General features: G+C 35.3%; 2 protein-coding genes across 2 annotated transcripts; one reads left to right on the top strand and one right to left on the bottom strand.

Moving 5' to 3' along the window:
- Nucleotides 1-1,575: 1,575 nt before the first annotated feature.
- Nucleotides 1,576-3,524, bottom strand: LOC117681621 (multimerin-1-like). The gene is made up of 3 exons (XM_034446941.2): nt 2,744-3,524; nt 2,415-2,552; nt 1,576-2,053 (listed from the first exon to the last, which is right to left on the bottom strand). Exons 1-3 carry the CDS (start codon nt 3,477-3,479, stop codon nt 1,659-1,661), a joined length of 1,269 nt encoding a protein of 422 aa, XP_034302832.2. The 5' UTR covers nt 3,480-3,524; the 3' UTR covers nt 1,576-1,658.
- A 4,463-nt stretch (nt 3,525-7,987) lies between these two features.
- On the top strand, nt 7,988-9,678 carry LOC105336351 (major egg antigen). Its single transcript, XM_034446978.2, has 2 exons — nt 7,988-8,129; nt 8,377-9,678. Exon 2 carries the CDS (start codon nt 8,451-8,453, stop codon nt 9,495-9,497), a length of 1,047 nt encoding a protein of 348 aa, XP_034302869.2. The 5' UTR covers nt 7,988-8,129; nt 8,377-8,450; the 3' UTR covers nt 9,498-9,678.
- Nucleotides 9,679-12,538: the final 2,860 nt, after the last annotated feature.

Raw genomic sequence — 12,538 nt, forward strand, 5'->3', positions numbered from 1 at the left:
TACGGTGCGGTGGCGTAGCGCCCTTTACGCAAAAACGCAAATGAATACACAAAATTTTGCAAAGCATAGGTCTTCTGATTTGAGTTTCCTATTGTTTGCACGTAAACAAATCGTATTGAGACTCCACTGAATTATAATCTGCATTATTTGTATTGAGTTCTCATCGTACACCATGCAATTACTACGATTCCGGAAAATACCGCCATTCCATACTTTACATTAAAATTAATTGGAAGTTCGTTTGAATCATAATTTAATATGGACGAGCTATACCTTTGACTTTCATGTTATTGGCTTAAAGAATGATCTACAATAAACTTATTAAAATGAGATGAACAATTTTTAACTCCTCTCAAGCTTAAATATCCATACTAAAATCTGAAAACACATCAACTTTTGAGTGTTTGTCCGTAATTATATTCTGTCAGTCTATACTTACATGTAATTTAAAGTCGGCGGTCGGGTGATTAAAATTTTGACAAAGTCACAATACATTGTGATAAACTTGATCAAAAATTTGTCATTTAGGTAAGTATGTTACGGTTTGAATAATAGACCTGTTTCAAAACGCCTATTATCTTTAGTCATATGCAGTTGGTTTCCGCTGGGGTATCAGTGTTTCATATATAATTACACATTCTTTTAAAATTCAACATTTCCCTTACACATACAGTATGTAAAATTGTAACATTTTGAGACAATATCTCATCATCAAAAGCCTGTAAATCTAAAAGCTAAAGCCTAAAATCCAAGAGCATCGTGGGTCTTAACAATTTTAAAGAAAATATTCGAAGAGTACCAGGTAATACTGAATAATGTTTGTCTCGGAATTCAGCAACTTTTGTTCATATTTATTGGAATGATAATACTTTAAAAATGTCATATATTTAAGGCTGTTTTGTCATTCAAATAACATAAAATCCAGTAGCTTCCGGGGGCTTCGCCCCCACCAGGGCTCTGCCCAGACCCCCTACCTTTTTTGGAATACAGTAAATTAAAAGGTAGCTACGCCACTGCGGTGTCAGCCGTTCGGTTGAACGAGACTATAGTTCAATATTGCTTGGATCCATACAATTTTCGAGAAATAGTTCTATTACTAATACATAGTTTGATTGAATTAATTCCATCTTTAAATATTATTTTACATGATTCATACGGGGGTTTCTCGACATTCTTGTCGAAAAATTTCAAAAATTCGTATTATAAAAATGTGCGTTATTCAAATTAGAAACAAAATAACATATCATTGATTTTAAAATAAATAAACATCGACAAAATCAACTCCCGTCAGTTCTTCAGTACTTTGATTTTTTTTTTATTTATGTTTTTATTCATGACTTTCACAACTTTCTTACATACTACATTTCTTTTGGAATCTCAACAATTTTTTACATACAATAAACATGAAAGAATAGATATATGATAATTCACAATGGTGTGAAAGTTTGTTTTTATGTTTTTTAGTGGGGTGAGAAAAAACAGAACACATTGAGTGAAATAATATGCATATAAACACAAACAAAAGAAGAAAAGCAAATAAAAAATATTACTGAATATAAAAATCTTGTAGTCAAAAGAATCAATATACATGTACATGTATTACAACAGCTTTTAATAGGTGGAATTTTAAATATTACCAGTTTTTGTCAACTTCAATTTCAAAACAGAAGAAAACCAGAAAAGGTCGTAACGGGAACAGCATAAGCGTAATAACCTTTCCCACTCCAATAGACGACCCAGACAGAGTCCCCTTTGTATAACGGAAGCACCGCCATGTTTGTTCCCGTTTGGTAGCTCGCAGAGCTGTGGGACATTGTTCTGACCTTTCTTGAACCATTATGAACAATATCTAGATATATATTATTACTGCCGTACGCATTGACAGTGATAAAGAAGACGTATGTCCCGTCCGTGGGGGCGGTGAATTTTCCGGTGCTAGGACTGTATCCGTTTCCAATATTGGTGACGACGTGAGGGTATACCAAGATGCCTCCATTCCAGCTACTAGACGAACTCGTCACCCCGACTGTGAAACCCACACTCGTCTTTGAAGCTGAAACAAGATGTGCATTGTACAGTGATTTGCATAAAAAATTGAAAAAATACAAAAAGAGCAAAGTATGTTTCACTATTCGCACTGTTAGCAATTTATAAAGACACGTGTTAGGAATAAGACCTGTCAAACCCTTGTTGAAAATCTCAGAAATAATGTTTCTAATATTGTTATAAAATTAACGATTTGTACTTAAAAAGAAAGTTTTTAATTTTAATGGTATTACATGAATATAATTTTTGTAAAACCGTTTCTGTAATTGGAAAGATATATTGTTTAAAAACATAGTCAATGAGATAAGGAAACCAACTGATAACGAAAGCAATAAACGTGTGAAGTATCAAAATAATATGCAACGTACCACAACTGTTCATCAGGGACATACTAGTATTCATTCTGAAAACCTCAAGTGATGACACAGCAGCCGCCAACTTCAACTGGGACTTCTGGGATTGCTCAACATCCGCTTTGATGGAGGTTATAGTGTTGTTCAGTTTATCTTAAGAGACACGGATGCAAATTAATTCATAAAATTGAATGTAGTCAAAATATTATCAATACATGTAACTGACTTAAAATGTCCGTCTCTATGATTGCTTAATATCCGCTTTGATTGAAGTTACAGTTTTAAATACTAAAGTATGCAATTCCATTCAGTCATAGTTTTCCAACAAAAAATTGATAAATTACCTGAGATTATGTTCATTAGGCTGGATTGGTCATTTCCCAATGAAGACAAATTATACACCATTTGTTCTTGATAATCCTTTGAACTGAGCAACTTGTTGTTTATATCATTAACAGATCTATCCACGATGGTGGAATATTCAGTGAATTTGCTTTCTATGAGATTTGGAATAGATTCATTTATTTCCATGGTATGTTTATTTAAGTCCAATAACGTCAAAGAAAGATAACGTACCTCTATCTTGATGTCATTTAGAATCGTAGATGTATTTTTCTCGAATTCTTCAAATATTTCATTCATGTGTCTTTCATCTTGTGAAAGGCTGATTGAAACCTTTGTAAAATTCCCTTCTATTTCACTAAACTTACTGTCAGCAGTTTTGAACTCTTCGTGAAATTTTACAGCTTCTTCTTTCAATTTCTGGTTCTCGGTTTTCAGTAACTGTACCTCATTTATTAAGCTTGAGATTTCTTTCTCCGCATCATTGAGTCGTTTGTTGCTAGTTGACATGCTTTCTTTCATCTCGACCATATCTTTCATGAGACTATGAACGTTCTTCACCAGAGACATTCGAATGAGAGTCTCCTGGTTCAACAATTGTCTGAAGACATCGGTCTTTGAATCCACTGAATCATCTGATAGCGTGCCGTTCTGAATTTCCCCATCAGTAAGAATAGACAAACAGCTTGATGGAATCACACACAGGAACCCGAAAACTAAGAGGATATGTACGCTCATAGTGAGGGAAAAAGAATGAAAGAAAGCAGCAAACACATGTTGTATTTGACTAATATGATATCGCAATTAAATTTGTTTACAACAGATTTGCTGATTTTATCAAATATGCTTAAATTGGGTGAAGTACTCGAAATGACATCTCTACTTCTATCACAAGTGATTGCTAGCAAATTTGCTGATTATATTCGAAGATAATATAGCCTTTAGAAGCTTTGCTCGTGAAATTGTGTCCTAATAACTCTTTAGAGGTTAGTTTACAGAGACCCGATATGTCCACCTCTTAAAAATAATTGGCGTTACAACTTGTCGCCAGAACGATTATTGCAACGTTTTTCCGTTGCTGTAATTATATTTAATTTGAAGCCTCTTTCTACTTTCCGTATTTTAGAGAATTCCTCACCGATACCGAAACCTTACCCGTGGGTTCCTTCAACAGAACAATTTTGTATATGCACTGTTAATGGTATCAAATTCTGTTTTGGGGAAGAAGTTTTCGGATGGTGTATCTGTTTCAGACAATCGCTAAAGTTTCTTCCCCGAAAAACCGTTAATTCTGAATTAACATCAGTTATTCCTCTTTGGTTTCGGCAGTATCTTGTAAAGTTTTTTAAAGTTCATATGAGTCTTGTCTGACTATTCTTATAACCATTTCATATATCAAACAATAAATTTTATATTCATCATAAACTGTAACGTTAGTTGATAGTTTTGTCCTCATTGCTTTAGTCCATGCTTAGAGATGTATTACAGTTTTAAACAGTAAATAGCTTTATAGGACAAAGTTTCCAGTGTGTTTAAAATAGAACAATACCGTCAGTGTGTGCTCTTAAAAAATCTGCGCATATTGTCACTCTCTCATTGCATTCACAAAAGAATCACGTATTCGTTATTTGCTAAAATACATAATTTAAAATATTATCTAATTATTATTAAATACACATTACTGCATCTATGTTGATTCACTCTTCAGTAGGGTATTTTAGATTTAAAAGTTAATCATTGTTTCAAGATTTGAGTTGCAGATGGCTTCCAATATGTTACATTTTCACAGTGTCAAGGTTTTGTTATAACGGAATTTCTGAATTACAAAAATTGCTGTTTCCTGTATAGCTGAGGTTAGATGAACGCAGCAATGTTAAGGCGTCCCGATGCTAAAATACGGCTGGAAAACTATATTATTTGAATCACCGCAAAAATACTTTGACCGGGAGTATTTCTTAAAATATATGTTACATTTATTGACACCGATGTTAAACATTATATTTGATGCATTTTGTGACGTCATATGTTCTTTGTAATCACGTGACGGGCGAATCCTAATATTGCAAATTATCTTTTTAAATCGCATCGGCGCAGGTGATTAATGACATTAAATCATACATATTTTTAAGAACAATTCTTTGTTAAGTCATATACTTTGAAGTTCTTGCTCGGGAAAGAAATAGCTATTTCGTTTATGGAAGATATTGTTGAAACATTCCAGAAAATCATCAAAATAATGCACATTTTTACTAATCCAAAGCGATTTACAAAAAATTGGGGTTAATCCGTATGTTTCCGTAGCACGATTCACATTGTTACTTATATTCTCTACCAATTTTACGTAAAATATTCTAAAATTGTGTTGATCTTTCACCTGCGCCAAGCTGGTTTTACTTGCATTAAAATTTCTTCATTCAGTTGTTTACACGTAGCAGGGAGAGTCTCCAAACCACTAGTTTATAAATAGTCTTTTACTTATAACGAAGCTTTACAACTGCCGATTATTTGATACTGGTTTTTGATATGAGTGAATTCTGTATGTCTAGCATTAACGGCAGTATCTATGTAAAGGAAACGTGCGGTTTTATAGTGGTTTGATGTAATTCACTTTTAACGTTGAGATACATTCCCTGAAAACTATCGACCGGAATGCAGATCGTGACAAGTTAATTATGACGTCATATCGTATGAAGTACAGACAAGTGACTTTCTACACATCGCTATATTTACATTCTACTGTGTTTTTCCATTAAATTCCGTGATGTTTAAATGCCTCTAAATGCAACAAGTAGTCAAAGGTCAAATTGACGAGTTTTATTATGACGTCACAAACGTTGAACGCTGTAAACTGCAACGTCACAAGCGAAAATCAAAGTTCACGCTTGTGGCTGTTACTGTGGCTCTTCCATTAATGTTAACTTACCCTTAGGATAAGATCGGAATTTTAATGTATAATTCACATTTGCAGACAAGGCAAGAAGTTAAAAAATGTAAATATAAGCATTAAATCATGATTTTTTGAAGTATACACTCTCATAACTGCCGCGGTGTGTGCATACAAATTTTCATAACGCGCTAACGCGCGTTACTCAATTTGTATGCACACACCGCGGCAGTTATGAGAGTGTATACTTCAAAAAATCATGATTCAATGCTATAGTAAAATCCATCGGGAAGCCTTAACATGCCCGCGAAGACCTGTCCAGTGTCTTTTTGAAATGATCCACATTCTGTATGTTTTATTACTGAGGATTATCCAAGGTTTCTGTGGTATTCATGTTTTACTCATCACATCTTGACAGTCATTTGTATTGTGGAAAATACATTATGTGTAAGTAAATAACTTACATCACTAACCAACCATGCAAATGCAAAGAATTTTATTCAAAAAATTCAAAGAAAATGCAAAATACCTTTTAAGGAACAAGTTTATATCTACTTCCCAAGCGGCCCGTCCATACTTTTTACATGTAGATGTTGTACAACTTGTATGTTACATATTTACATTTTCCAGTGTCTTTTCCTGTGATAACACTATAAATAGATTTTGTAACGTATTGTCCAATGCATTTTAACAATAACTATTATTTTAAATATTTGATCGTACAATTGCTGAAAATTATATAGATATAAGTATTAAGGAATCACTTTTTGAATTTTAGGAGGTGGTCAAATACAGGCGCTGTCATTTGATCATTTCGACCGTATTTGATCACCTCCTAATACGTGACTCAAAGAATGATCCCTTATTCCTTAATCAGTTTAAAATATGGAAGGCCGGCCCCTACATACTGTAAACCAGTTTTTATTCGCGGCGACTTTATTTCGCGATTAACTGCCAATAAACTGGTTCGCGACGACTTATGTTCGCGACCAAGCCTTATCCAGACATGTATGGTTATAAAAACTATAAACAAAGGATGGGTTCGCGGCGAGAAATATTCGCGATGACAAGGCTCTCACTAACCTCGCGAAAATTTCTAGCACGCGAAGTTGGTTTACAGTATCCTATGGTACACCACTCATAACATACGTAAGTGCTGGTAATTATACTTTTTAGACGGTGGCTATTTATAGCCACTGTCTATTGCTACGGTCCTGACCGGAAGGGTATTTCTCACGGGGACCCTAGCGGATAACGAACGATAACTCTGTTAGGTACATGTATGCAGTGTTTTATCAACGTGTCGATTTCAGTATGAGAACTCATTTTAATCTTATCAGATATTTTAAGCATTATAGCTGCTAATTATTTGTACATACATTTAAATAATGTATGAAATTGTGTTTTATTTTAAATGAGCCGTTACCCTATCTGCTTACGCGGTATTAATAATATAAGGCTCAAACTGCCAGTTTTGACGTTTAACTCTGTATCATTTATCATATATTCTGATACTTTGGTGATAAACATGTAAGTCGAAGTAGATCATCATGTAATGATGTAGTTAAAATGTACTCCCATAACATTAATGTTATTCCCATAAAGCAAATGAGGCGTTCAATATTTAACCCACGCCGCCGGGCATTATAACGTGCCATTTAAACCCAATGAACACGTCACCCCTTTTACACCCGTCGTCCGTCAGCACCGCATATATTCACCAGTCATGATATATCAGTGGAAATGTATGAAATAGAACGTGAAGATTGTTTAGAATCCCGGTATAGTTTTAGCAGAAGATGATAAGAATAGATTACTTGTTTTAAAATCCACCATTCATATTGCAAACCTGGTCAAACAAGAGTCGATCACTATCCGTTGAACTTTTAAAGTTCAAAATTTCTAAAGGTCTGTTCTCAATTGGTCTAGAGCGCAATAACCGAGTAAATAAGTAATAATTGATAATTTAAAAACCGCCAAAATAATAATAATAAAGTTGTTGGTATGTACCTCTTAAGGTCTTAAAATAACCATGGCAGTTCCTAAATACAATCTCTGCATTAAAATTTCTCTGACTGCTAAGAATATGTACATCTCTCTCCTCTACGTTCAATCAACACGTTATCTTCAGGAAGCAAACAGAAGATGTTTTACTCTATTACTGAAATCAGATAAAATTCGGGAGGCACCCAATTTTTGACAATGTTCTGGCGAGATTAGAGTTGCCCTTGCATCTATATTCATCTCGATATGACATAGTAATTACGTCACTTTCGCGCGATGACTAAGCGCCGTGTATTTTGTGAATGAGTGGACGGCTGAATTCTTGGCATTCCTCCGTCGGGGATGCTGATTCCCCGCGCGAGGAATTCTCCTCCAGAGAGCGGCTGTCAGTGTAGAACACACCAAGCCACTACTTTCTCTGACGAGTGTTAGCATTCAGTTCGGATTCCTTATCAACTAGCTGTGAAAAAGCGTTTGTCTATTTCAGAATCTGGTTTTTGGTAAGTAAATTTTCAGGTACTAAGAATTATATTGATAAACTGGTGATAAATTTTGTGAAGGTTAAAATTAAATACGTGTAATATTTTTTTCATTTTTCATGCGTTATGCATGTATAAATGTCTGTTAATTGAATAAGTATTATCTTTGGCAAAGAACAAACACTTGACCTATGACTAAACGTCTGGATGAACACAGTATCAGTTCAAACCCACAGAATCTATCAGCTGAGTGTTATCTTTTTTCTAGATCGAGAGGAAAAACAGAAACACGCTCCGTACGTCGACTTATCAAAAAGCCCGGGGTGTGCGCTCTTTATAAGTATGGCCAAGTTTCGATCCGAGCTGCAGGTTCCTGTGAAAAAAGACGAAATGACATTCCAGGACAGACAAGTCAAATCTTGGGAGGATATGGAAGTACGCATGGAAAAACGCAGGAAGGAGTGGGACGACGAATTTGAAAAAATCCGTAAGGACTTCTTTACATTAAAACCCACCGATAATCACATTGGGAACGGAAGTATTGGTAATCACGTGGGGATAGACAATAACATGGACACCATGAACTCAATGTTTGAAAGCGACGGAACGGGACAAAGGTTTAAAGTGAGATTTGATGTTTCTGAATTCCGACCAGAGGAAATTCAAGTTAAGGTACAGGACAACAAATTATTTGTTTCTGCAAAACACGAGGAAAAATCCACAAAGGCTTCGGTCAGTCGTGAGTACAGCCGACAGGTAGACATACCTAACAATGTGGATCAGGAGAAGATGCAATGTGTGCTAAGTAGGGACGGGATTTTGACTGTGGATGGGCCTACAAAAGGACAGATTCTGATTGAAAGGGAGACTACTCTTCCGATACAGCACCAACCCTCTAGCACTCCGATAGTGACCCCTGTCTCACCTACACCAAATGCCAACAACCAGGTGGCGCCTTTCTCCAAACCACTAGAAATTGCCACACCCGTCAAAAATCCGATCATAACGGAGCCAGACGGCACGCGCAAGTTACGGCTAAGTGTCGACGTCGGTGAGTTCAAACCAGAAGAAATTGTCGTAAAAACTGCTGAACGGAAATTAATTGTACATGCAGAACACGAAGAAAAATTATCAGGTCGCACTCTTCATAAGGAGTTCAATAAAGAGTACGAATTACCCGAATCGGTGGACCAGTCCGCCATAACGGCGTACATTGGAGAGGAGGGGAAGTTATTTGTTGAGGCACCGCTTAAACCACAGCAACAAAAACGCTATTCCATAACACAGAGTCATGACGTCAGAAAGGTAGTCGTAACCAAGGAGTCCCAAGTGACCATCACAGACGGTAACAACCGTCCCATGGTAACAATCAACGTCCACCGGCGTTAGACAAGATTTCGACGTGATTCACTATACGCCATGTACTGTTTTACGTTCTGCTTTTACTTTTTCAATGAATAACGTAACCTTTAAATATCAAAGACAGCGTCGTGCAGAACTGCAAAAATGTCGGGGCCATAGTTCAAACACCGTTTTTAATTTTACAAACAAGCTTTGAGCAACGCAATTTATGTTTGTGTTGTGTGCATCATGTCTTTATTCACCTGTTGTGTGCATCATGTCTGTATTCACCTGTTGCGCAAATTCATCATACCAGAAATATGTAACCTTCATCCGCATGCCAACTGTCAGTAACCGGATGTAACCTTTGACCCCGACATCACCACTCGTGTGTTCTCGTAATTTTATCTCAAAACTCTAGGAATTATATAACATTTGTTGAATGTTATTGAAAAGTTTTAGCGTTTCTTAATGACTAAAGTGAATTCAAAAATTGGAACAGACCCAAAACTTAAATGCGTTTTTCGTGAATACGTCCGATGTGAATAGTCATGTCACTTTTTATTTATTTGGATGTGTGCGAGAACTTGGGAGTGCGAGCAAGATTAAACGAGAAGCGAAGTGCGTGTAGAATGAAATACATAAGAGAATTATTTTTCATAAAAGTTATTTGTTATATATATCTTGTGCCTATTGTAAATATATTATTAGTATGTTCTAGTATGTATGGTTATTTTAGGTTGTTTTAAACTACTACAGAAACGTTGATTTGCTTGACTTAACAATTTCTAAAGCAGTTACGTTAGATTATAGCAGTGGGCAATAACTTTTAAATTAGAATTGCAAGGGGCGGTAATTACCGCCCCAGCTCATTCAGTGTGGACCTGTGATCTATTATTAGGACTTCATTTAATTGTTCGTCTACTCTGTGTTGTCTTTATGTTAAATATGTAGAGATTTACAAATAAATGTTACTTTGTCGCCTTTCCTGATTCTTCAATATAAGAATTGTTATGAATAGGACATCTCTCTCTCTCTCTCTCTCTATCTCTCTCTCTCTCTCTCTCTCTCTCTCTCTCTCTCTTAGAGTGTTAACAATAGAATATATTTGAAGGAAAAAGCATTTGCTCACCCGTTAGTGAAAGAAATATCTTACAAAAATCTTTTTATCCCGCTGTGATTCAATTGCGTAATCCGAGCCCAAACATCATTCCCGTTCCAAAAAATTATCAATCAAATATCTCTTTTAATGTAATGTTGCATTTCAATGTGTTATAATACTCCATAATTGTCAGATCGTAAACAAACTTACAGATTTACCTATTAACACTTTGAAGTTATTGCAGCTGCACCGAATTATAAATGGCTTTCGACAGGTGCAAGAAATTAGAAAAAGCATCCGCTAACGCTAAAAATAGATTCATTACTTGTTGCAGGTTGGAGAGAAAAGCAGAACTTATAACAGCGTTGGCTGTACATAAATCTACAATAAATGCCATTTCATGTGCTTCGAATTCTTAAGATAGATAAGTTTGAACAATGCTCAAGGTCAATGTTACGGTAACAAGACTCGTGTGGCGTGGAGTGGCGGTATCCATTTCTTTGAGTTTATCAGTTCGATTTTTTTGCTGATCGATTCGGGTTTATCTTCTTACAATCACCCCTAAGAACCCGGCTCCGTAATTACATACATTCAGAGACGAAATTCTTTGCGTTGTTTAGGGAGTGTTCGAATATATAGGAATAAAAAGGGATGGGCACTAGGAGGCTGGGTGGTCTACAATCTACCCTAATATTTCGGAGATGATTTATATTGTCATAATCTATATTCTTTAGTAAAGAACAAATCCAAACATTTAATTTTTAAAATTTTAGTATTTCCCATACGTTTTTTTTTACAGAGCTCTTCTCTACTGGGAGATTAAAATAGTCTTAAAATGGCCACAAACATCGAACTTTAAAGTTTTTTGATTATTGTGATAGAAGGAATATTTTACGTAATCTACGTGTCTAGCTAAGAAAAACTGAGATAACATTTATGATATGTACACATGAGGATATAAACGATAAAAGCGACGTTTAATAAATGAATAATTGTTAGTGTCTTGAATTGATTTTCATAATGCCGATCTAAAACGGTAAATGTTCGTAGTGGAAAAGATAATTTATAGAAAATAGAATGTGTTTTGTTGGATTGGTTGTTGACAATCTGATCAAAATACAGGTCTCCACAATAGCGCAAAGCGCTTTGTGCTGTTGTAGAGATATGTATTTCAAACATATTTTGGTTTTGGACTGTATTTTCCGTTCGATTAAGACTTGAGTCCTGAATGTGTAGATGAGGATGAGGAAGGGGAGGGTGTCTTGGTAGGTAAACCCAGACCGATAGCCAGCACACACAATAATATTTATTGAGGTTGTTTGCGCGACATGCTCTCTTGTTTTATAAATCTCCTACAAACCTCTTGTCAGAAAATAAACCCAAACCATAATATAAACTATACATCAGTATATAAATCCACATCAGAATATGAACACCGTGTCAGGATGCCCAGAGTTATAATAATGGAGTGAAGAACTTGGAGTTTAAGATCAAGGTTGATTTGGTATTTAGTGTATAACGACCGTAAATCCATATCTAATAGAAGGAAAGTTTGATTATTTTTTTATCTTGGTGTGATATTAAAGGGATTTTCAATCTTTACAATTTAAAAAAAACATACTTTTTAAAGATTACTTTGAAGCCCATGGGCATGGCATGATTTCTTCAGATATTATCTAACAGCAAATTAGATTTTTTATCTTTAATATTTCGATGTAGAAAGTTGCTTAACTTTGCTTTAAAAATGCCCCTACACATATACCTTACCGCACATATTCTGTAAAAATGTGGTTTTAGTATGGAACGCTATAGCTGCCTTATGTGCCTATTTCATGTGAAGATGGTGCTTTATTATATGAAGGTGGTGCTTTATTATATGAAGATGGTGCTTTATTATATGAAGATGATGCTTTATTATATGAAGATGGTGCTTTATTATATGAAGGTGGTGCTTTATTATATGAAGGTGGTGCTTTTCTATATGAAG

This window comes from Magallana gigas, chromosome 5, assembly GCF_963853765.1.
Source record: "Magallana gigas chromosome 5, xbMagGiga1.1, whole genome shotgun sequence".
NCBI lineage: Eukaryota > Metazoa > Mollusca > Bivalvia > Ostreida > Ostreidae > Magallana > Magallana gigas.